The 26453-nt window shown below is 46.6% G+C and overlaps 1 protein-coding gene across 1 annotated transcript in view; it reads right to left on the bottom strand.

The window, feature by feature from the left end:
• Positions 1-17872, bottom strand: part of LOC119404325 (osmotic avoidance abnormal protein 3) — a 42454-nt gene extending 24582 nt beyond the window's left edge. The window contains exons 1-2 of the mRNA XM_049419349.1: positions 17807-17872; positions 17070-17257 (exon numbers count right to left, since the gene is read on the bottom strand). Coding sequence (XP_049275306.1) covers positions 17070-17257; positions 17807-17872 — 254 coding nt within the window. The remainder of the gene's footprint in view (positions 1-17069; positions 17258-17806) is intronic.
• Between the last annotated feature and the right edge of the window lie 8581 nt (positions 17873-26453).

Here is a 26453-nt window from a genome sequence, read left to right as displayed (position 1 = left end):
ACTGTGCCACTGCGTGTGCATACAGTTCGACGTGGAGAACGTATATCACGTTCTTCCCGCTTTAACCACGTAGTCTAGTCTAGGAGCTGAAGCTATGAGTGCGCTTGGTAGGGCGCGGCATAAACGAATAGATATTCTTTCTTAATAGGAATCTCCAGCAGTGCGGCTTGCAACTTCTGCGGCTGAGAAGGGACAATCGAACAGCTGTGCCATTGACCACCTTTCGAAACTCAACGATGTCCTCCGGAAGCTAAGCTCCGTCGCTTAGATGAAAGACTACTCTCAAAGGAAAAAGACTAAAAAAGATGCCGAAAGCTTGGCCCAAGCAAGCACAAGGCCACAAGAGATCTTTGTGTTTCTCGATGTCGAATAGACTTTAATAATAACCTCTGGGATATTGCATGCCAAAAGCACGATATGATTACGAGACACATTGTGTGGGAGGGCCCTGGAAATTTCGACCATCCCACGTTCCTTAATCAACGAGCACTGACATTGCACAGTACACGGGCCTCTGGCATTTCGACTAGACTTTACGAACACTTGTGAACTGTTAGTGTGTGTTCTATGAGTCCACAATTTAAGGGCATTTTTGTTGTTTAGTTACTTTTTCTCATGTTTATCTATTCTATTTATTTTGCCCCTTTCCCCTGCCCAACTGTAGGCTGGCCAACCGAGCTTGGTTAACATCCCTGTGTCTGACTCTTCGTTTCTCTCTCTGTCTCTAACGGTTCGTGCGCATATAGCAACCAATCATGGCGTACAATGAAAAGACAAAAAAATTTGCGAGCCATTTACGAGCATTCGTTACACGCGGATAGCCTTTGTAATCCTACAGGCAACCCTTCTCCTCCCCGAAACAAGCACGCTCGCGCCGGAGCATGCGCGCACACATACACAGTGCCAAGCCTGACATATGGCATCATCGGCATCATATCTCAAACGCTGATGGCACAAGCGTTACGGGCGCAAAACATTGATCGAGATACCGGTCAAAACATATAAATCTTTCAGGTGCGGTCGTATACCAACCGGCGCATCGACCAGCTTTCACTTCGTACATCCTAATTTTCTTTCACTGTATACAGTCCCACAACATGGACTAATTACGCTTTCGGTTCATCGACCGGCTTCTTCTATAACCTAGGTCGCAGCTCACGAGGGAAACCGCCTGGCCTTCGCGTACATTGCATGCCATTCACACATCCAGATGCAAGAACAGAACTGCGGATATCTCTTTTGTATATGCTGTGCTGCCAAAATCGAAGCCACGCATCGTGCACACAGAAATGAAAAACGAAACGTTCAATTAAAACTGCACGTACGCTCTGACCTCTGCGTGCTTCCTACGCGGCTTTTCACCCCAGCTGAAGGAGTACTGATTATACATCTAATAATAATTGTTGGCTTAACGTCCCAAAACCACGATATGATTATGAGGGACGCCGTAGCGGAGGGCTCCGGAAATTTCGACAACCTGGGGTTCTTTAATGTGCATCTAAATTTAAGTACACGGGCCTCTAGCATTTCGCCTCCATCGAAAATGCGGCCGCCGCGGCCGGGATTCGATCCCGCAACCTTCGGGTCAGCCGTCGAGCACCATAACCGTGGCGGGTGATAACCCTATATCTCCATCGAAGAAACATCATGCATCGAACGCATTAAAGTGTTTTTCACTACTTGACATTTCGTATATAAAGATTATTGCACATCGGTCATTACAATGTATCATTACCTTTGTTTTATAAACCTTGCTGTGAAGCCGCTGCCGAGCAAGAGGGGGCCGCGGCTCTGCCAAGCTGTTTCTGAAAGCTTTTTCTGTGCCCCCACTGTATGTAACTCTACAAGGCAGAAATAAAGAATTTGAACTTGAATTTTTGCGCGTAACTCGGTCAGTCGAACGTCTTTCAGCAAGGTCTTCCACTGAGACGCTTCCTCGGGCGAGGTTGGTTCATAACGAAGTAAAAACCACTGCGCCAAATATATTACCGCGCAATGTGTATTTACCGTATCATTTTGTGCTATTACTCTTACGGCCTTCAGCAGTAGATAGGCGAGCAGGCTTGGCTTCCTGGCGACGACTATCGCTCTAGACTTATTAAGGCGAAAGCCTTAATAATGCTTCTTTCGAACGCGACCATCAACGAAAACCCGGCGTGAGAAAAATGAAGCAAGAAAAGATCGCGTGACGTCTAAGGGAATGAAATCCGTACAAACGCAAGCGAACGCATTTCTGTGCGCATCATCATCATCATCATCAGCAGCAGCAGCAGCAGCAGCAGCCTGTCTACGCCCACTGCAGGGAAAGGCCTCTCCCATGTTCCGCCAATCAACCCGGTCCTGTGCTTTCTGCTGCCACGTTATACCTACAAACTTCTTAATCTCATTTACCCACCTAATTTTCTGTCTCCCCCTCACGCGTTTGCCATCTCTTGGCAAGGGCGTAGCCAAGGGGGGGGTTGGGGGGGTTCAACCCCCCCCGAAAATTTTCAATTTTGCTTGCGCATATATACACGCACACATACAAACGCACGCACGAACACACATAAAGTATGGTTGAACCCCCCCCCCCCCCCCCCGAAAAAAATTCTGGCTACGCCCCTGTCTCTTGGAATCCAGTCAGTTACCCTTAATGACCACCGGTTATCCTGCCGACGTGCTATGTGCCCGGCCCATATCCATTTCTTCTTCTTGATTTCAACTATGATGTCCTTAACCCCCGTTCTCTGCTCTCTTCCTGTCTCTTAAGGTTACACCTATCATTTTCCTTTCCGTTGCTCGCTGCGTCGTCCTCAATTTAAGTTGAACCCTCTTTGTAAGTCTCCAGGTTTCTGCTCCGTAGGTAAGTACCGGTGAGATGCAGCTGTTATATACCTTCCTCTTGAGGGATAGTGGTAGACTACCATCCATGATTTGATAATGCTTGCCGAATTAGCTCCATCCCATCCTTATTCTTCTAGTTATTTCACTCTCATGGTTCGGCTCTGCGGTTACTACCTGTCCTAAGTAGACGTACTCCTTTACAACTTCCATTGTCTCGCCCCCTATCGCAAAGCGCTGTTCTCTGCCAAGATTGTTCCACATTACTTTAGTTTTATGCATATTAATTTTCAGACCTACTCTTCTACTTTCCGTATCCAGTTCAGTAATCATGAGCTGTAATTCGTCTCCCGCGTTACTCATCAATGCAATGTCATCAGCGAATCTCAGGTTACTGAGATGCCCAAAGCGCCACACCAGATGGTTTTCGCCTACCAGTCGTATTAGGTGAGCGCATAAGGGACCATGTGAATTCCTTTTTCTTTTCCTCCTATAAAGCTCAATTTGTGTAGGCGAACGCGTAAGAGACCCTGCGAGTTTGTTTTTCTTTTCTTTTTTTCTCCAATAAAACTCAATGTGTCATTCCTTTCAGACTTTAAGCTTACCTTTCAGTAAAGTTGGTCCTGTAATACTTTGCTGGAAAATGAAAGACACCCCCCCCCCCCCCCTTTCCTTTCACTTTTACGGAAGCCTCTGATCGGCGCAGTGGTGCAGTATTCGTGCAATAGCAGTCACAAGTATACATACTCAGCATATAAAGCCAACAGACAATCGAGCCAAGAAACGCATAAAAGAAATTAACGGGTCTTTCTTTATACATAAATAATGAAAAAAAAAAAGGATTGAGTGAATTCGTACTAAGAGACAACATGCTCCCTGTAATGACTCAAGTCACAACAGCCTTTATGGAAGCACTGATAAATGCTCACATGTGCTGCCAAGTGCTTGCGGCACTAGGAAAACTCACAGGACGCCCTAGTGATAATATCAGGTGTTACGATACAGCCCATATGTAACAGACAAAACGGAGAAAAGAGGACTACGACGAGTGTTTGGCGATTGCGGTGCAATTGTAAAATCAAAAAGTAATCTCAGTTGTGTACGGCTAGCTCTCGCATGTCATTTCTGTTATATAGAGCATTGTACACTTGCCTTAGCGGCAAGCACGGCACGGACTGTGCAATTCCAAGAAATCAGGTGCGAGTTATAGTGAAAAAAAAAAATAAGAAAAGAAAAAGACGGCTTTCACTGCAAGAATCAATTACCACTAAGGCAAGCTGTGCTGGCCATCGAAAGCCATTTTTACAATGTCAGTCGTACATAGTAGTTTTTCTGAGCTACCTACTGGAATATTCTCTCTAAGCGCAGCTCTAGCAAATCTGCACACAAACGAATAATACTTACAAAATCATAATTTTCAATTCATAACGTCGTAATAGTATCATTACGAATCGCAACCATTACTATTCGATGCAGCTTCACAAAGCAATGCTTTTGTGCGAGCGTGTGCAGGTGCATGTGTGTCTGTGCGTTAGAATGTGCGTGTGTGCTTATGTGAATGTAAACATTGCAGCGCTGATAAAGAAGTGTCAGGGCATAAGGTAGCTAAAACATGCAAAATCGTTAAATTATCAAAGCACGACAACGACACATCGAACTTCAAGGTCCTCCGTAAAAAGTCATAAGGTTCCTTATGCATTTTCCTGAGACGACTCGAAGGCGAAAGCCTTCTTTTTCTTCTCAGTCGATCGTATCAATGTCTCTTTCACCCCCCTCCCCCTTCGAAAGCATTGTGCACCAAACGTGCTTTTGCACTGCCTCCAAGACTGGAGGCATTGGGAGCTTTCTGCACCTCTCATTGTTTTGCAGCGCCTCCGGGATCGGCCCACCTTTGACCAAGCGACAGTGTCATTGGATGACGTCCCCATGTGACGTCACGCTATGTAAGTCATGATCACGTTATGATGACGTCCTAAAATTTATCGACCTGTGACGTCGTCACGACGTGACCGTCAGCGTCAACCTTATAGTGACACAAGAAATCACCATCCACGTGATTTCTTGTGTCGCTATCAACACGAACTTTCGGACCATGTACAATCGACGTCAAATGAAACGCGAATAGCGGAGCGCGTGGCCCAAGCATTAGCAAAGGTTTAGTGCGCGCCGTCCAGTCACTGCCAGTCGCGCACATCCGGTGTGGCAGCCCTGTGTGATCCCCTTATTGCGCGATTTTTCGCTTCTGTTGTAATTCTGATATGGTGATAAAGGCGGCCGGCGTGGGCGTGCCTGGCGATTTTGGCCGTTTCACTTTTTTGTTCGTTTATATCTTTTATTTTTTTCCTTTCAAACATCAGAACTTGAACAGAAGCAAAAATACTTCACTATAGACCAATCGCGCAGTGCTGCCACACCGGATGTGCGCGCCTTTCAATCGTGATGACCGGACGGCGTGCACTATACCGTCGCTAATGCTTGTGGAAAACGCGCTCCGATGTTCGCGTTTCATTTGACGCCGATAGTACGTACACGTTCGCGGGATGGGTCGCAGTGTTACAGTCGCACATATGGGTGAATACTGTGGAACACGACTCGTGACAGCCCGAAGCGCCAATTCACCAAGGCGGCATAAATAAGGCAAACGGGGGAGATTGATTCAGCTGTGACTCACGCGTTGGGCAGTCGTCGCGCTTACTGACCGGCTCAGCGCTCTCTTTGCTGCCACTCGCTATCGACACGAACTTAACGCAAAATTCTAGTGAAATATGCATAAACAATCTGCGCGCGTGCGCGGGCAAACACTATAAGACAAACTAAAAACACGCTGACGACCTGTTTTAGCAGTGAGTCGTTAAAAAATGAGGCCGCGCCATCGCGTAGCGTGAATGCATCGACCCCCGGCGTGGTCGATATAGCGTTTGACAGCAAGCTCTGTTCTGGCTGACTGCCACGGCAGGAAACTGGGGCACGCGTTCTGAGACACTCCGTCTTGGACCCCATCGTTCCATAGAAGACGAACGCGACAAAGGTTTCCGACTGCGACGCGCGACACCGAAACAGTGTATCAACGTAGCACTTTCAATGGGCCACATTGAGTTTTGTCTAGCTATCAACTGACGAACCACAAAGGCACTGACTAGTGTAAACATTTCATATGTAAACTTCACCGTGTCTGGGTTCGTCTTCGCCTCGGCTTCCGTACAAAGTGTATAGTATACTGTACCACCTTATCATTACCGCCGATCGCGTCAACACTTCTGACAGATTACTGCGATTGATCGATTTATGGGGAAGTGGTAGTACTGGGAAAAGAAAAGTGGCTTCTTTTTTGTTTGTTTTTTTCTGAAACCCACAGAAGATCACGGCTCACCGCCAACGATGACGAAGTAGGGAAACAAAACAATACAAAAGACAAGAGAGGAGTTTTTAAGCACCGTGCGGAGCGGACGTCCGCACGTGTAAACTTTCGTCGATCAAACGGCGAAAGCCGCACCCGATTTGTGTGGGCTCTCTTCTTAATGCAACAGGTGTCATGAAATACACAATGTATACTGAAGTATTTCGGAATAATTTTAACGTTTCCAGGTGCACGTTATAGATGAAGAATAGAACAGCGCTCAAGACGGGACGAGATGAGGGCAAGACACGGCGCTGCGTGTGTGTGTCCTCATCTATACACTGCTCAAGTACACGTTAAAAGGAGCGGTTTATTCGGCATAATAGCAAGTTTGGGAGGTTGATATCTGCTCATAACCATTCTCTAAGAGGCAGGACAGAAACAAGAGGTCATCTAGGCTTTTGTATTTTCTGCACACTGTCTCACGCAAGCATTGCGAACGACGAGCAAATGCGACTGTTCGTCAGACAGAGACCCAAGTAAATGTAGTTCTTATCCACCCCTCGAATTTCTTATGACGAAAAATCTTCGTTTTGCACTCTAGTTTTGCTACTAAACTCGTTAATCAGCGAACACTTTGATCATTCCTGTAAACAAAACATTCGTTATTAAAAACTCTTCAAATACATCTCACTCATTTGCAGGAATATTACAAATATTCTATTTTTTCTTGCTCTTGTCGAACTCTGCTGTTCATACCCTTGCCAATTCTTGTTATTGCCGAGGTTGGTTTGTTCAGAGAATTCATTGAAGTAAGTTGTTAGAAGTTTGGTTACGTATTACTCGATGCCACGCAATACTGTTCACTTGTGCGCATGCTGCGTTGAATATTTATAACGGGTGAACACCGTCAAGCTTTTCAAGCTTGTAGTCCTGCATGTACTCCTTTTCCTTTTTCAAAAGGAAATAAAAATTGCTTGCTTGCTTGCTTGATTGATTGATTGATTGATTGATTGATTGATTGATTGATTGATTGATTGATTGATTGATTGATTGATTGATTGATTGATTGATTGATTGATTGAATTTAATATCACCCCTTCAATGTTAGAACTTTGTCAAACAATGATTTGAACCCACAGTTATTAATTACACTGTCTGGCGTAGAAACACTTGGAAGACGTCCACGAGCATGGGCACACACGAGCACTAAGTAATCAACAAGAAATGTATCGCGCTAACAGTGCCAAAAGTTGGCTCTTGCAAAGCACAATTATATGGCTGTTTACGCTGTCGTAACACTTCTGCAGCAGTAGGTAAGATCAAGTAATTAATTTGCACCTACAATATATTTAAGATATATGTACTTTATATATAAGGAATTCCGGTGACGGCGTCGGTGTCGGCGTCGTTGGTTGTGAGCGAAAAAATCAGCGTTGTCCGCGAGCGAGAATTAGAGATAGATGAAAATAAGGAAATAATAAAAAATATTCGGTTCGAGTGGGAATCGAACCCAGGATCTCTGCGTAGCAAGCAGATGTTCCACCCTAGAGCCACGACCGTGCTCGAATTCGCTTCAGGAAAAAGCACTATATGAATATTATGTAGTGCGAGAAGTGTCATTAGCACATGTAATATTGCGTGGCAGAAGCTAGAATCACACCAGACGTCAAAATATGTGGTTAAGTAAAATCTTTGAGCGCAAACAAACGACGCATGACCAAGAAAGAGAAACACACACCACAAGCGCTCACTCGCAACTGCGTCGTTTATTTGCTCTCAAAGATTTTACATAATCATGAGATACCAACTAGCCCCCCTAGCTATATTGTTACAAAATATGTGAATTGCGCAATGAGTGGATGGTTTAGAGGCTCACCAATCGCAAAGTACAGAGGCATAACAATTGTCATTATCAACAACAGCATCAACAACGAGTACAGCTGCGCGTGTTGCCTTATGCGGACGCGTAGTAGGTGCCTCGCCAACTCGCAAAAGGAAGAATTATGTCCTGGTTGGCACTACGACATAATTAGGAAGGTCTCTGCTGTCGTGTATCCGGAGCAGTCATAGCTGTGCGCCGGGTATCTCCATTAGGGGAGGCCAAGTGTCACCACAGTACCCCCCCCCTCCCCCAACCCCTCGTTGGTCGAGTCGGAAAGAAAAGAAAATGAAGCGATGACGTACTCCTCACAACGGCCTGCCATTGGTCACCGGCCTTCCTGCGCTAAAGGTGGGAAGTAAATAGTTCTTTCAATGCAACACACCGGGAGTCCACGGTCGCCATTGTCGTCATAACCCTGCGCATTAAAAAATGGCGCGAAAGGCCCGTCATAGTGAAGCTGTGGAGCAGAATTGGCGCCCCCCTTCAATTGATAGAAGGGGGCTGCCGCCCCCACTGCCCCCCCCCCCCCCCCCCCCCCGTGCGCACGCCTATGGGAACAAGCCCCAGAGAGGCGCGAAACTCGCGTGTTCACGAGTGTCAGAGAGAATCGAGAAACAACACCAGCTACGCAAACGGCCACATGTAAGCCCAGAATTTGTGCAAAGCAGAAAAGAACGGTCAATTTCGAGTCATCCGCGCCTATAGTTCGAGTCGAGTGCATCGCGCAGCCGGGTAATCATTTCGGAGGAAGCGTATAATACAGAGCCGCGCCAGTGTTAGCTCGTCGCTGCGTAGCATCGATTGACAGCAGCTGACCTTCACTTGTCGTCCCGCATGTTAATGCAACACGAGGCCTGACGACGACGGCGAGAGAGCGCTGCTGTACACCGACGGACGACTCGGCGAACGTCGAGCTCGCCGCTCTAATGACACTCGACTCTGGTGTACTATACTTTCCGCCTGCATAATTAACAACGCGAAGAATAAACCTTCCAATCGCCTGTCCCCTATTACGAAAGCAAGGGTCGCAACGTATCTATCTTTATCTGTTTGCTGTCTCTTTGAATATCTTTAAATTATATTACAGAGAGAAATCGGAGGTTTAGCGATGAAGTCAAGGCTTGCGAGTAAAATTGGAGGGTGTTTTGTTGGTTTATATGTAGAACATTAGACCTATTGGGACACACCAACTCTGGGGGATTGACCAAGAATCCGGCAGTCCAAAAAAAAAGAAAGGTAAGAACAAAGCTTTTTTAAAAGAACGTATTAGTTCGAATAACAGTACATAAAATAAATAGATAAAGGGGGAAAAGCAACTCTATAAAATTAAGAAATAACTTCAAGAAATCGTAAAATATCGGGACATTGTTTTGATGGAAGAAAAAAACTGAATTTTTATTTTGATTCCATGGCGTTTAAGTCTCATCGGCTCTACTATTCCTAATGCAGTATTATAACACCATTATTTTTTTCCATCCATAGTGAAAGATAGTGAAGAAGAAAGCATTACGGCACCAATCCTTCATTGTCATATGTTGTGGGCTAGATACTGAAAAAAAATACACTCGCGAATCTTGAGCACGAACTCGCTGTCATCGAACTATCGACAACACATTCACACATATAGTAGCATGCTTCCAGCTTTTTCGTAAATCCTTAGAAACATGCAGCGCGATGCAGTGGAAGAAAGATGTGCATTTTCGTATCCTCCACTATTTTTTTTTTTACGTTACCGCAGTCATTTTTCTTTGGTTTAGCACTGCGTGCCTGTTCACTTAGTGAGCCTATTAGTTTATTGACGCTACAGTTACTCGCCAGTACGCGAGGTATAAAGATCCGTAATGCATACAATGTTTTGTACGTTACAGTAGCCTCGCAAGCTGACTAGAGGTGAAATTGAAGTCCTCGCTGTGCAGCATGTCTTGACCTGCGGGACTTTGACCTTGCTTGGGTTAAAGTACCGCCGGCTGGAGTGCAATTGAAAGAAGTGCTTGTTCCGAGGGAAAATAGGCTCTTGAGATGTTCGCAAAAGAATGACAGTCCCTTTAGGGACTAAGGAGAGCACAGGCGAACGAATGTGCTCTCACGGGACACTCGTTAAATTAATTTGACGCCCTCAGTCGACTGCATTGCATGCTATGTCGGCATTCCTAAAAAGGAAAGTGTCCTTGCTCTCAGTTCATTCACTCATTGTTACGACCAGAATCAGCGCAGCTTGTCTGCGCTTGCATTGTTCCCACCATTAAAGCGAAGCCCTATGTGTCTCATCAAATGATAAGTTCAGCGTGATCACGATATATACATATAACAACAAGCTTTTGCGTCTACTGACGGCTATGGAGTAACCCGCATCCAGGGCCTAGTGCATTGTGTGGAAGAGGTGTGCAACGCCAAGGTTCAACAAGCACGAAATGAAACGCCTCAAAATTAAACGTTTCAGCCTTCGCTACTAAGGCTTTTGCCATCGAGTTGTCTCAGCGAAAGTGTGAGATACCCTCGGAATTTTCGTCATCTTCCATCTGCCTGCTGTGCCGAGTACTGACAGGAGCGAATTCTGCGCTACGCGATAGACCGATGCCGGGCCTAAGCTGCACGACGGCTCGAGCTTTTCGCGGGACGCAGCATGTGGCATGCCGGGGCGCTGAACCACGGGGGACCCTTACGCGGACTCGCACCGCCGACTCCGCGCTTGCTTCAGCGGCGTGGACGTACGTGCTATCCATGCCGACGAGCCGAGCACCGGAAGACGTGGTCGCCTCTCCTTCTACCCCCACCTATATATAAGCCCTTTCACCCATTCCGGTGCACTGCTCCGCGACCCGACCACACACGCAACACATGTATCCCCTGTTCGTTATAGCCCATTGCAGAGTGTATACGCTTCAGGCGTATTTGTATTATTTACAATATTGCTAACCTCGAATTGGGGTTATTTCAAGGTGGCACAGGATGAAACATACATCACAACATAGTATATAAACATACAGAACAGATTTTACGGACTATCGCTATCTTAGACATTCTGACATCAACGCGCGGACATGCCTCTGGTTGTGCAACAGCGAGAGGATGTATAATTTCGCTTTAGACAATATAGGGAGGGATCTACAACAATACTTAGTCAACTACAAACTAACCCCTTATTTCTTTGAACTAGTGGCCAATACAAAGCAAGATATATTGCGTATGCGATGAATTGACCCTTCTGCATAGCCACCGTGTCCTTCCTTAGCCCCACTGTGCTGCGTATGACTGCAGCCGACCACTTCGGTGAAGGCACTGCAATGTTGAACTGCTCGGTCGACGTGCCGCGTTCCAAGACCAACGTCAAAACTATTATTTTTCTTTGCTCTAAATGAATACAACCAAAAACAAATTGCGTGCGCATTTCTGGCCTACAATTTGATTCGTTTTATGCAAAATTACAACATGACTGACCTGCAGAATAATGAAATAATTAATTAAGCGCTAATTGGGATTAATTACTGAAACTCGCACAAAACAACATTTCACTTCATTTCCTTCCTGGAAATGTAATATAGAGTGCCTTATAATTATTTTGTACGAACTTGACACATTTGCAAATAATCGATCATAACTTGCGCCAGAAGGGGTTAAAACAATTGGTTGTTGTTGTTGTTGTTGTTGTTGTTGTTGTTGTTGTTGTTGTTGTTGTTGTTGTTGTTGTTGTTGTTGTTGTTGTTGTTGTTGAAGATACGTCACAGAACTTTATTTCCCAGAAACCACGTTAATTCTTCTTTATGAATAACATCTCTTATATGCCCTTCCTCCTTTTAGAACTAATATATGAGACTGGCCTGACGTACGTTAAAAATTTTTTGCAAGATACTGAAGTGTGTTTAGTCCCATCATTAAGACTATATGACACGATTTACTTTACGCTTCGTGACCCACGAATACAACAATAATAAATTATCTTCAGCACGGCCAGCGCCACCGATGAGTCCAAATTGGGACATCCACGCGTGATAATTCGCTCAAGTTCCTCAGTTGTCGCTATCGTGATTTCATTAATTCAACGTCCGCAATGCAAATTGCGGTAACTATGGAAAATTTAGGTTGCTACGCTGCCGCAGTCATAGTGACAACAACGAACATTAGTCAAATGACATGCAATGACTTTATCAACACATTTCTTGCGTAATACAAGAGAACTTCCTCCGTTGTCCGTTCTGTTCTGTTCTAACTGTTTTGCTGTGGAGAGGTTGAGGTCCATATTGCCTCGGCTGTCTATTTGCATACGAGAGTTATGTTTTCTCCTCTCCGTAAACGTTCAGCATTGACTTTTTTTTTTCCTTTTACCCTCCACTGTTACGGCCACTTGGCGGATGTACGTATTCTAGTAATCTTGCCGACAGAGACACTGTGGTTATAACGTAGGTTCTGCTATAAAGCACCAAGACGCAGGTTCGGTTTCTGACTGTACCGGAGGCCCTATAACGGTGATATACGTGAAAGTTTTCGTGCAGGCAGCTCGGGGCACGCGTGGCATGTTGAGCTGCACTTCGAAAAAATTATTCCCGAGACTAACTTGACACTAAAGACATTAAAGAAGCCGTGTATGCGGCGTCTATAACAGGTAGATAAGAGACTATGCTACCATGGCTTTGTTATCCTATCCAAACGCTGATCACGTGGGGCACCACTATCGCGTTTTACAATTTCCTTGTCGCCGCCAGCAGGAACATACATACCACTGTATCCGCTACCATAGCTGTCAATGTTATGTCGTCTGCAAGGAACATTCAGTTAATTCCACGTTCAATCTCAAGCACATTAAGGTTCTCCTTTTGCATATTTTAATTTAGCGATCGCTGTGCTGTGCAAGAATGAATTTCGTCATTACTATCCTTATTTATATCACACTCTCAAGCAAGATTTGTGTACGCGTACTGCTTTAGACCATGCAGGTGTGCGCTCTATATCCAATCAAGGTAGCGATACCTTCGTACTCATAGTCCTCATAGACGACATTTGCAGACGATGATACGTCAACTAAGCGCAAAAGTGCGCCAAGTGCTCTTTGTTTAAATTTTTCTTTCGGGAGGATTCGATAAAGGGTGCAATGTAATCAACGTACGAAATAGACCACGATATAAAGCAGTACCACATCAAGTGTCAAGTGCTGAGCAGCGGACAACTATGCAGTTCTTTCCTTACTGATCCAGGCTAACTTGTAGCCTTCACAAAGCTCTGTAGAACTACTAGAATCTGAATAAGCAGTGTGCTTATTCAGCAGCTCAGGGATGACTACGGAGTTTATCACCCCGTTGACGGTATCTTTTTATGAACAGTGTTCCTACATACGAACGTCTGTGCTCCGAACAAGCGTGACACACTTCTGTCACGTTATTATTCGCATAAAGTTCAGGATCGGAGTGCGCAGAAATGTCTGAAATCGTAAGAGCCTGCGTATTTGGGCTGGTTGTTTTCATGCTTGCTGGGCAAACAGCGCGAGAAAAACGGGACAAACAAAGAGACGAGACAAACCGCTTACTTACAATCTCACTTACAAGGACTGACATTTATCATGGACTACGTTAACGTTCAGTCTCACGTAAGCCAAATACCGTGCCTAGATGAAAGTCGTGGTATACAACGAAGAAGAATATAATATTTAATGAAGAAAAAAGAGGAGGGGTTGGCCTTAAGAGCGTGTGTCTAGACTGCACCACCTCACCAGGGTAAGAGAAAATTCTAAAGCCATGGATAGATGAAACTGCGACGAAAGGTGACTATGATGTAGTGTACAATGCGTCACTGTTCACAAGTTGTACTATGCGCTGTGTTGCGCTACGCAGTATACAGGTAGGAGTCTTAACATAGCATATACTCTAGAGACGATCGCCTCAGCCTGCCTCACTTTCAAACTTCAATACACATTTTAAAGTGCATTGGTCATGGTCGACACGACTCAAACACAGCCTTCTATGAAGCAGCCGGCTTACGTCACCGCATTTTAATGGCAACTTCCTGGCGCCCGCACAAGTCCACAAAGAATTACAGAGTTTTAATTCAAGAGGCTGCCGCGTCGCTTTAGCGGATCTCGATCAGAGGAACTCTATAGCTATAGGCGCCGTATAGCAACAAGATTTTCAGACTTCATTGTGCAGAACGCTAAACAAACTAGAAAAGAAGAAGACGAGACGAGTTCATTGTCCGTGCGTTAGTTTGATGCTCTACATAATTTAATGTCCTAATATAATGACTTCACTATGTTCACTCACTTAACACTTTGAGCTTTCTGCTGTGCTTTAGACAGCCCGCCTACTTACTTTACATAGACATGTAAGAACACTCTTCAACTCATTCTTATGTTATGTAACCTCACACACGACGTCCATCACCTCGCAGACGGCAAGCATCTGGAGACTCGCAACATGCCCACACGTTCGCGAATAGCGTCACACTCGTGCTTATGCTGAGCTTCCGCGCGGAAATGCTACATTCTGCAAAGAAAACTTCAGATGCCGGGTGCTGTTTCGTGAAAAGCAGTGGCTACGTAAAACTCGCACGACGTTGTCAGCCGCGAGATGACCTGTATGAATGGAGTCACGAGCGCGTGACGAAGTGTAGTTAAGAGCGGTGACAAAGGAGGGGTGTCAACAGCTCTGTAGTAACGTGCTTGTACCTACTTTTGTGCGTGCGCCGTCAGTCAAACCAAGGATGCTCGCAGGCCGCGAGTCAAGGCGAGCAACGCGCCAGGAGCACAAAGGGAAGCGGCAGTAGTCCGTGGCAGCGCGCATGCGAGAGCTCAGCCGTCCCACCACCGGCAATGGGCGCGCGGTCGGGTGACTCGGGTCTCGCCGAAGCCGCCGGGGCAGAGCCGTGGATACGAGTCAACAAGCGCGGGGTTGCTACGGTAGCGGCTCGCCGCCGAAACGCTCTTGAAAACGCGCGCCGCCTTTGAACGCCGCAGCTGTCCCAAGACTTGCCATGCCTGCGATGTCATCCCTATCAGTATACATTCGGGTACGTGAAAGATAATAAATAAATAAATAAATAAATAAATAAATAAATAAATAAATAAATAAATAAATAAATAAATAAATAAATAAATAAATAAATAAATAAATAAATAAAAGCCAGTTCCAGCCCAAGTCAAAGCTGTACGAACTGCGCAGCATTCATTCGTCCGTGTTTCCGTTGTGTTTATCTGCTCTACTCTGTTCTTTTTAGGGGTGTGCGAATATGCGAAAGTTTTAATAACGAATCGAATAGTACACATTATAAATACCGAATATTCTTCCAATTGCTTTCGAATAATCAGCACCGACGGAAGAACCCCAAAACGAACAATACCTTAGAACTGCTAAAGGTGATTTTAAATGCGAAACATTTTCTTAGCGAACCTCGGGTACTTTTCGCCGTTTCTTTCTTTCTTTCTTTCTTTCTTTCTTTCTTTCTTCCTTTCTTTCTTTCTTTCTTTCTTTCTTTCTTTCTTTCTTTCTTTCTTTCTATCTATCTATCTATCTATCTATCTATCTATCTATCTATCTATCTATCTATCTATCTATCTATCTATCTATCTATCTATCTATCTATCTATCTATCTATCTATCTATCTATCTATCTATCCGCCTGCGTCTGGGCGCTCTCCTGGTCGTCTCCATAACTTGTAATATACCAAAATTGGCATAGCAGGGGATCAGTGTATGACGAACACGATTCGCTCGTCACGACATGAATAACTCAAAACGCTTGTCGCGTACGTCGTGAAATCCTTTCCCTCAGTCACGTGTGGCATATACCTGCATACCACACTTCATGTTATGCGGGTATGTGCCACATGTGATTCACGGTTTTAATGAACGCATTAAAGGCGAACATACACATGGAAACGCAAGGTAAGTGAGGGAGCTGAAGACAACACCCCTGAAGACGCTCGACTGCCATCCACTCGTCCACGTGGTGTTCTGTTCATATCATGTGAGGCTTGGCGATGGCCTCATGCTGAACGAGGATGACGTCAGATTGATTGAGAGCAGCTTTGTGACATGCGAAGAAGCCGCCGCTAAGTACCCTGACGGCATACGGCTATACCACAGCAATGCGGACGTCGACCGCTATAACGCACGTTGCTTCGACGCTGCGGACTATGTGTTATGTCATCCCGCATGCGATAACATAACTGGCTATAAGAACGCAGGCATGCCTGGCCAAGGTGGCCAACATGAACGCAAGCGACATGGGTAGCCTGCCGGCCTCAGTTTACCTGAGCATCGGCAAGCCGTACATGATCATGGCCGACATCGACGTGAGCGACGGCCTCGTTAATGAAAACATGGGCACCTTGTGGTATATCGAACGGGATGAACACGGTGACCTCTTGTGAATGTGGCTTGAATTGTGGCGAACCCCCCCGAAATTTTTCAATTTTGCTTGCGTATATATACACGCACACATACAAACGCACGCACGAACATACATAAAGTATGGTTGAACCCCCCCCCCCCCCCCCCCCGAAAAATTTCTGGCTACGCCCCTGTCGAGCATATATGTCTTCGGCGCGTGTTGGGAAACGCACATCTGAGCTTTGAAGAGTTGATGACCATGCTCAACGAAGTTGAAGCTGTCATTAATTCACGCACCCTGACATTCCTGCACGTATCGCCAGACGAAGGCACGCCCTTGAAACAGTCGCATTTCCTCACTGGCAAAAAGTTGCTCGCGCTTCCTTACGGTCAGCCGTGTGCTCCATCCACTGCTTACGCCAAGGAAATGATAGGAAGATGAAAGCATTGCCAAAGAACAATTGACCATTTCTGGCGTCGGTGGAGGAACGAATATTTACTTCAACTAAGATCGGCGCATCATTCCGCAAGCAAAGAAAACAACGTACTTCTTCGCTGGCCTGTGCAACTATTGTACCCAGTAGAACTCAGCAACTAAAGAAAAAATGAGCTTACTCATTTTTGGCGGGCAGTGTGTTGTATTCCTATTTTGTTTCCATTTGTACTTATTGAACGTCACGTGCGTAGTCCAGACGATTTTCCAGGAAAGCACCACAACTCCTCCTTTGCCGGCATAGAGGGTCTGAAACCGTGAGACCGCGCCACCTCCTCCAACATAGCCTCGGCGGGGCAACCTTTGACCGCGATGTTGACGGAAGAAGAGCAGTGCGTCGCTCCGCGTGTGTTGTGCTTGTGAGGGTGGTGTGCGGTTAGGTCTGCAGGAGGGGACGGACTGCGTGCCTGCGTGTTTGGGAAGACGCTTATAAGATCTTGCAGAGAGTGGACGTGTGCCCAAACGCTGAGATGTTCCGTGCTCTTTCTTTGTTTTATATCTCAGAATACAAGTTTTTCATTTCTAACCAAATTTGAGTTGTGTCTTTATTCAATCGTTCACAGGCCGTACACAAAGAAGCGGTCACCCGATGCCGGTGTTTGCGCGGTGGGCCCTCGAGGACCGTCCACAGAATTCTTCCTGGAAGCCCGCTCCGAAATGCGCATTCGTTACCCCGGGGTTCTTCCTTTGCGTTGAAGAAATGGACGTAAACATCTTGAGAGGCCTGGGGTCCAGTCTGCGTTTTCGGGAACGTCACAGCTGTGTCGTTGTTGCCTGAATCTGCGTGCAATTCTGCCTCATGTGAATGTATGGGAACCGCATGCTCCCTCAGGTCCCTCCGCTCTCCCTTTATCTCCCCAATTGCGGCCACGGAATGCTTCGCCCCTTTCTAAAAGCACTTGCCCCCATTTCTCGCGAATCTCCGGCGTCTTTGGCGCCTTAAAAAATGCACTAACCTTGTGCTTGTGCCGCCGCTGCGCAGGGTGCTTTTGCCGCTTGATTAACAACCGGATGCCGAGCATTTCCTAGGCATATTTCATCGTGTTGAATGAGCGCGCGAAAGCGCAAAACTGCCGGGAGTGCGGTCAGCTGCCGAGGGCCGCCGGCGAAACACACGAAGCAGACCATATGCTTCAGGTAATGCATATTCCACTTTATTCGGTCTTTCAATGTCGGCACAATAATTACATCAATTCGTACACTACGCGTTGCAAAGTTATCACAACAGAGCTAATGTACGTGCAAGTTTGTCAACGGCAGTAGACCACGCTGACGAGCAGCAAACGTGTCGTGGGCAAGCAAAATGCACCAGTACCTTCGGAATAACTCCACGAACATCGCACCAGAAAAGGAAAGAGCGCTTGCAGCGTTACTTGCAATTAAACAGCAATGGTCAATGTTTCCGCTTTTTTTTCATTGCAATTTCATGATTATGTCGTATCCCACCATGTGTCCCATTGGTTTCGCGGTTACTGGAAGCGACCAGTCAGCGCAAAACATAGCGGCCAATTCACGGTAAGTAGTGATTGGTACTGATGTGCTTTGGTTGCACTTCACCGCATCGGTGTCTAGTTTGTGCAGCCATCGTTCACATCGTGTTTGAGCAGAGCTGAACACTTCAAAGACTCGTCGTCTCAAACCTCCCGCGAGTAGTCTTTCCTCGAGCCCACATTTTCGAACGAGCAAACTTCACTTTAATTTATTTGCTTAAAGTCCCGCTTTATGAGTATTACATCAGGGTTGATGTTTAATAAAACTGTTCACATGGATGTTTCTAATAGCTTCAGAAAACATTAAGGGTTAGTGATGGCAGAAATGGCGTGAGAATGGCCGTTCCAGTCTTTCGCTACTCGTACAAAAAAGGAGGCTTGCAACGTCGCGGTATGTCGCGGTCCGGGTACGTGGTAGTGCGACTTGAAGCGGATGACACGTGCTATGAAATATGCGTGGAGAGGGCGTGATGTACGGTGGATAATTCAGTGAACTGAATTAACACATACGAAAAAGAGAGATGGCGGCAACCTGTCGGCGGGAAGCGTTTCCTAACCCGATTCCGCTTTCAAAGATGAGTTGCTGATATCGTATGAATATACAGAATGAATGAACCTGGTAGTGCGATTTTGAAGCGATTTGAGTCCATTTACGATATATGTTTGATGGGGACTCCATGGAGATGGAAGATGCATACTCGAGCTTCGATCTGAAAAATGATTTATATGCAAGCATTTTGACATGTGGCGGAGTACCGTGTAAGTTAGCAGCCGAAATTATGTTAGTGGTGTGATGACGCTAAGACAGGACATGAGACAAGGTGACGCTGAGGAATTTGAAAGATTCAACTGATTCTACAGGAACATTAACGATTGAATAGGTGCACGTGAAAGGGTTACGGCGTCGAGAAAAGGAAACAAGCTCACATTTGTTATGATTTAGGCGCCGCATGAAACACCAGTGTTGCATGCGGCGTTGAGCCGCCTGCGAAGAGCGCCCGCAAGGGTGGTGATCTAGTGTTTTGTAGTGCCGCTCCCAGATGACGCGACAGTTTGCTAACACCCGCAGAATCGGCCAATGGCATGTCCGGGATTTGGAACGCAATTTCGCAACTGGTAAGATTGAAAAACTCTGGTTGTCACCTGTTCTCGTGTTCCACGATGTCGGCAGACGCGGGCTTTAAAAGCCGAAGATTTTTGCACAAAAATTCGTTCATTTTCTCTCTCATGTAAAGATGTAAATAAATCTACCTTCCTTGTTGTAAGAACGCTTCTCCTCGCTAGCAAACATCGGCTATGTGGGCGGACGGCGGGAACCCCTACGCCCGACGGACGCCAGACGGACGCCACTAGCCCCTACGCCATTAATTATCATCATTTTCTGAAGTAAGGAAGTGCCGTATGTAGGACGCGCACCTGCGTGACTGCACACTTTATTGATGCTGTGGCTCTTGGCGATGCTAACGAAACATTACAACTGAGCCTTTTGTAACGGGTGGGAAGCTTTAAAACACCCACTCGTTACGCAATTCACTTCGTGTAAAAGCCATGGGCTGTGCTAGTAATCGTACATAGTCGCTGCGCGAGCTATCGATACTCACCAGTGTCATGATCGAGCATTTTCGGCTTGGCAATGGTATGTGCTGGACGCATGCGTTTCTTTAACCAGCACAGGTGAAGTTGTGGGATCCAGGTTGGCTCAGAAGGGTTAAAAGATAGTTACGAAGAGTAACGCTATGGCTACGTGTGGCTGCGCGGTGTTACTGTATGGCTACAGTGGTGTGTCCGTGAAAGGCGCGAGGTGGTGGGCAAGGAGACCAACGTAAGTAGTCCTCCTTCAAGTCAGGGCTGTGGCCGATCTGTTTGACCGGAGTACCGAGAGAGGGTGCGAGATGGTCATGCAGGAGGAGGAGCGGCGGAGCATGCAGGGGTACGACGGCGACGGGTGCTGGAGGGCAGCACTTTTTCGGCTAGCACGTCTTCATTTTGAGGTTTGCAAATGCGCTCTTGTATGGTACGTGATCGTTCTCTATGCAGGCGCATAGGGTTTTTGCGGCTGCCTCAAATTGGGACATCCTCTTGTGTGATTACATTTCCTGTTCACAGGCATAAAAAGACTTCATTTGCATTTGCACTGTGGTGCGAGACGTTACCGGCGTAGTAACCATTATTCTGGGTGTTTCACGAAGCTTCACGCTGGGTAGGCCGATTAGGAATTTCTTATCTTAAATGGGGATATTGAAAATATGCATGAAGCGAACTTGGCAAGGGTAGATATTTGGCCTTGTTAGAGCGGCATAACTTCGAGTTTAGCGAGGCCAGGACGATGAACTTTTGCTACGATGACGCCCGTCCTGCAGCCCTCAAAGCTAGCGACTATTCTCTACTCGATCTGCGGTGCTTGCGTGGTGATACTCAATTCAAGGGTCCTGAAGTCGGAATGCCGAAGCCTTTGGGTCATTCCACGCCAAACGTCCCAGACATTGCGCTCGACCCTCTCCAATTGTATTGTAAAAAATTGTGGACGTTCATATCAGTGCACTAACTGCCCTCGGAAAGTATTTTTTGGAAAAAAATTTTTCTTGTCTGTTACAGTGATTTGAATTTTGCCGTAGTGGGTGAAACATAGGTTGCGAAAAAATACTCTAAAAAATACAATACTTTACGGAACGCTTTAACTATCTGCTGTTTACTTGAAAAGGAATGGCACTATCTTATTATCGCCCATTGACGACCACTACTTTGTCTCACGATGTGCTTTGTGGTGAAGCAATGCCGCAATTCTGCCCCCATTTTGATTATTTTTTAAAAATTCTACGAATATTACAGACAAAATAGGACTATATCACATGGCTGGATAGTTGGCAGTAAGCGTGTAAAAAAAGTATTGAAGTCGATGACCGAGTAGTTTCGAAGTGGAAGGGGCGCAAACATTGAAAAATGTGTGAAATGCTCCAGGTTCAGGCACATGTAGAGTAGTGATGCAGTCTAAGTAAAAATGCACGCTTGGTCTCGTTGGGAAGAGTAAACAAAGGAGATTTATTTGTGAAAGTTTCATCGGAGTGTTTTTTGTTTTTGGCGAGAAACAAAATTTTATGTTGAGCACTCGCGGCGTGCCTGGGTGCGGGCCCGTAAGTCCGCTTCACTGCGCGGCCACTTATCCTTGGGGCAACGGAAGTATGCAGCGCCCACGCGGGTGGCACGATCGTGTACTGCTGTGAGTTTTCACGTTGCTAAAAACTTGCAAACAGTGTATATGGCTGGCAGAATGTTTCGGAAGGGCACTAAAGGTTGCCGGTTAGTAGTCGGAGCAGAGCACGATTTCATTGCCACGTCACTGCATGCACACGTACGACAGGCGCAGAGCTTGGGTTGTGTTTTCGATCTCCGCGGAGGTTGCAGTTCTTACTGCCGTTGCCGACGTATGGTCTTCGCCACTTGAAATGCCTGTGTTGCTGGGTAGGTGGTGAGCCCGGCATTAAGAGTGGTCAGTGATGACGGCACGAAAAGGTGAAACGTGCGCGTACCTTTGAGGGAGATTAATAATATCTGGGGTTTAACGTCCCAAAACCACCATATGATTATGAAAGACGCCGTAGTGGAGGGCTTCGGAAATTTCGACCACCTGGGGTTCTTTAACGTGCACCTAAATCTGAGTACACGGGCCTCAAACATTTTCGCCTCCATCGAAAATGCAGCCGCCGCGGCCGGGATTCGATCCCGCGACCTTGGGGTCAGCAGTCGAGCGCCATAACCACTAGACCACCGCGGCGGGGCCTTTGAGGGAGATTGTAGACTCAAACCTTTCTGAGAGCTGAACTTTCTGCCACGCTGCATGCGATGCTTTCATCTTAGTAATCGCCTTGCGATTACTAAGCGGAGGCGATAGATTTAAAAGCTTTTGTGTATTTATCGCTTTCGGTTTCCATTGTACAGGCTCTCCGTCTAAAATATGACACGATAGCAGTATACTCACCATTCGCAATGTTTATCTTACGCGCTGCCAAGGGATGCGGCCGAAAGACGAACCTTCGAGTGCCGCGTGCTCGCTCGGCGACGCGATCACCGGAGCAAAGTTCACCTCTGCCAAAGATCCGAGCGTAAGAATACGTAGCACCATTCGGCTCCGAAGCACGAATTGCGCGAGTCACGTTCAAGCGAGGTGCCCATAAAAAAGAATTATAAGTGTATTCCCGGTGACTGTTAGCCACTTTTATTATATAATAATATATCTTAAACGAACCATCACTCGTTTTCCCTGACACTTCGTCGCCGGCACTGAGGAAAGCCGAAGAATCCGTGTCGAAACGTGAAAACTCACAGCAGCACACGATCGTGCCACCCGCGTGGGTGCTGCATACTTCCGTTGCCCCAAGGAACAGTGGCGACGCAGTGAAGCGGACTTACGGACCCGCACCCAGGCACGCCGCGAATGCTCAACATAAAATTTTGTTTCTCGCCAAAAACAAAAAACACTCCGATGAAACTTTCACAAATAAATCTCCTTTGTTTACTCTTCCCAACGAGACCAAGCGTGCATTTTTACTTGGACTGCATCACCACTCTACATGTGCCTGAACCTGGAGCATTTCACACATTTTTCAATGTTTGCGCCCCTTCCACTTCGAAACTACTCAGTCATCGACTTCAATACTTTTTTTACACGCTTACTGCCAACTATCCAGCCATGTGATATAGTCCCATTTTGTCTGCAATATTCGTAGAATTTTTAAAAAATAATCAAAATGGGCGCAGAATTGCAGCATTGCTTCACCACAAAGCACATCGTGAGACAAAGTAGTGGTCGTCAATGGGTGATAATAAGGTAGTGCCATTCCTTTTCAAGTAAACAGCAGATAGTTAAAGCGTTCCGTAAAGTATTGTATTTTTTAGAGTATTTTTTCTCAACCTATGTTTCACCCACTACGGCAAAATTCAAATCACTGTAACAGACAAGAAAAATTTTTTTTCCAAGAAATACTTTCCGAGGGCAATTAGTGCACTGATATGAACGTCCACAATTTTTTACAATACAATTGGAGAGGGTCGAGCGCAATGTCTGGGACGTTTGGCGTGGAATGACCCTTTGCACAAGAGTAACTGTGAAGACCCTAACCCTGGATCAGATAGCACCACGCCAACATCGTTGATCTTAACGCCTAACGACTGTGGAATTACGAGTGCGAAGGAGACAGACACAACGATAGACGGGAACATGAAGCGACTGTACGGTGTTCGGAAATTATTGCGTACAGCTATTGAGGAAGTCATGGAAAAGACTGAAGTAGTACTTTCGTCTAGATCCCCGATGATCGGTAAACTCAAGGAATTACGCCTACATCTCAAAATTATGAGACAGGACTTGAAGAAAATAGACCGCCAGATTTATGACGCTTTACCTCTTGAAGATCTAGAAAGCGACGTCGAAAGGTGCGAAAAATTTGACTGCGACATCTTAAGGTTGGCATCAGACCTTCAATTTCTATTAGCGGAATTCCAGAAAAGACCGTTGTATGCACTCGCAAAAACAGCAGAAAGTTCACTGGTGTTGTCTAAAGAGAACTCGATTTGTCCGCACGGCGAGGGAATGCCCGTCGATGGCAAAGGAAACAAAACTGACAGTGTAAGGAATTCCGCTGCCCATTCAGGACACGGGCTAGGCAATGTAACTCGCAGAATAAGCGGTGCCGAAGATTAAGTGATGGAAGCTCCGATTGAGCAGCAGTCGCCTGAAATAAGTTCTAACAACTGCGCCAAAAATAACGTCTCAAGACTTCATTCTCTACCGTCTGTCAGTTGTGGGAGCCCTGCAGAAATTTTCAGCTATGTTGCTGGAGATCACGAAACATCAGACTCCACTGCGAAAAAGGCGTCAACCGTTTGTCACGAAGACAAAGGGCCCAAACAAAGGAAAAATCGAAGTTCACGAGAGAGCACACACGCCAATAATGTTAAAGATGACACGCGGAAATCGATATCAGCCTTTCAAGTCATGATCTCGGGCATATGGGCGACAAGCTTCAAGAAGAAAGTGCACTTACGTGGTTTGCAATCGAAGAGACGCAGCCATCGGGCTCGAGGCGTAAATGACACAAGAAGAAAACGAAAGCATCTGGGGGCTTGGAAAGGCAGAATGATGCCATCAAAAGGAAAGAAATTCAGGAAAAGAACGCAACGACGGTCTACTCTAGTGAGAGCCAAAGAAGACCTGGAAGCAAAGAATGTAAGAGCACGTAAGGACCTCCAAAGACGACACTCCATACCAAGAACGCACCTATTGACCTAACCACCTGCAAGCAGCGACTTCATGCAGGAAGAGCGACTGTAATTCGAGATCACTCCAAACGCTTCAAACATCGATGGAAAAGAAAGGTTCTCGCTAACATCCAGACAGCTCCGACTTGACTGCGCGACCACGGATTGGACTAGGACTATTGCGAACTGCGTTTGATTGACGTCACCGAACTAAAGGATTGTCAAAGTGCGTACGAGACGAATCTGCGAACGCGAAGTGGTGGTTAGTGCGCGATGCACTTTAAGTGAATCGCGCATCGACCTATCTGCAGCCAGCGAACGAAAATATGGCGCAAAATGTTACAAGTGACGTGACTTCGAACTACCGCCCAGCCAGTGCTTTGGCTCGGCAGTGTTTTGTTGTATTGTGCCATCTTTTCATTTTCGCTTCTTTGTCGCGGCGGGAAGATGTTGAAAATGGAAGACGATGACGGTAGCGCACCGCGCGCTGGCAATCATCATTGGGATTAGTGTGGCATTAAAGGGGGAAGAAGAAGGCAGCCATGCCGTCGGTCTCTGTTCTTTACAGACGGCACAGCCCAGGGGTGCTGTTACAAAGCAGATGCGAGGGTCCTGGGCCAGCTGTCCCCAAACGAGTCTTCCCGCTTCTTGGACCACCCCTCATTTCGGAGAACGGATTTGTCACGTACACCTGCCGTTCTTTCCCTCAGCTGGGCGCTTCGGCTGCACGGCGGCGGCTACGCGCGGGCCTCACCAGTATGCGAGGAATGCCGGCTGTATGTTGCAAGGGTGACCGCAATCAAGTCATTCAGCCGGGTCTCCTCCGTGGAACACGTGTTTGCAACGAGTGTGTTTTGGTGGAAGCTGGTGCCTTTGTCCGTCGAAGGTGTTCAGTAAAGTCCCTAGATTTTTCAGGAAAAATCTAGGGACTTTAGTTTTCAGTTCCCCGAAGTGACATTGCCCCCCCTTTCTTCCGAGCGGGTCGGACGTGGAGAGTGGGAGTGAAGTGGTCCCTGCATTGCCATCCTGGGGGCGGTGACCTATGTGTCGAAGAGACGGACCCTCCAAAGGCATGCACTTTGTGATTGAACGTTTGCTAATTATGGAGCTTCAAAGATATGCACGTTTGTGATTGGACATTTCTAGTTAAGGAGTTTCCCTATCTTGGAAATGAAGCGTATTTAAGGAGCAGCAGAGCGTCTGCTCGGGGGACGGATCGATCGGACCAGATGTCGTTCTGACGATCCTGTCCTCTATGATGTCATCTGTTAAGTTTTCCTCAACGCCGGTCTCTCTGCCTCGGCTTCCTGCTGTTCTGGACGTCCCTGGGCCTGCGGTACGACTCCCGCCGCTCAGCTCCACGCTACCGCCTGGGTCCGCGACGGCCACCGACGCAGTGCCGGTTATTTGTTCGACAGCCATGTCAGTCGCCCACCACCGAGCCCAAAGAGGGTACGCTACCATACGTGAAGGAAACGCAGACGCCAGCTATACATGGCCGCTATAACCAAATATGGTTTACCAATATAGGATAGCCAGACAAGCTTAACCATTGCCGCCAAGAAAATTGGTAGTAACTATAGAGTGGAGAAGACAGGAAAGATTAAAAGTGTGAGAGAAAGACGAAGATGTATGAGGAGAGAGATATAGGAAAAGGTCGTCCGCGTCCACGACAAATACACGATTAGCTGTCCGCGTCCACGGCAAATCCGGATTTGGTCCATCGCCTGAATGATATTATCCAGGCGACGGACCGACCCGCGGGCGGTTGAGTCACGTGACAGTAAGAACGCGAGTGACCCGTCCGTTTGCGCCATACACACGTGCAGTCCGAAACGGGAGAAATAAAGCACGGGCC

Source organism: Rhipicephalus sanguineus, chromosome 9, assembly GCF_013339695.2.
Source record: "Rhipicephalus sanguineus isolate Rsan-2018 chromosome 9, BIME_Rsan_1.4, whole genome shotgun sequence".
Taxonomy (NCBI): domain Eukaryota; kingdom Metazoa; phylum Arthropoda; class Arachnida; order Ixodida; family Ixodidae; genus Rhipicephalus; species Rhipicephalus sanguineus.
The sequence above is the reverse complement of the archived record's forward strand: the minus strand, read 5'-3'. Positions and strand labels throughout refer to the sequence as shown.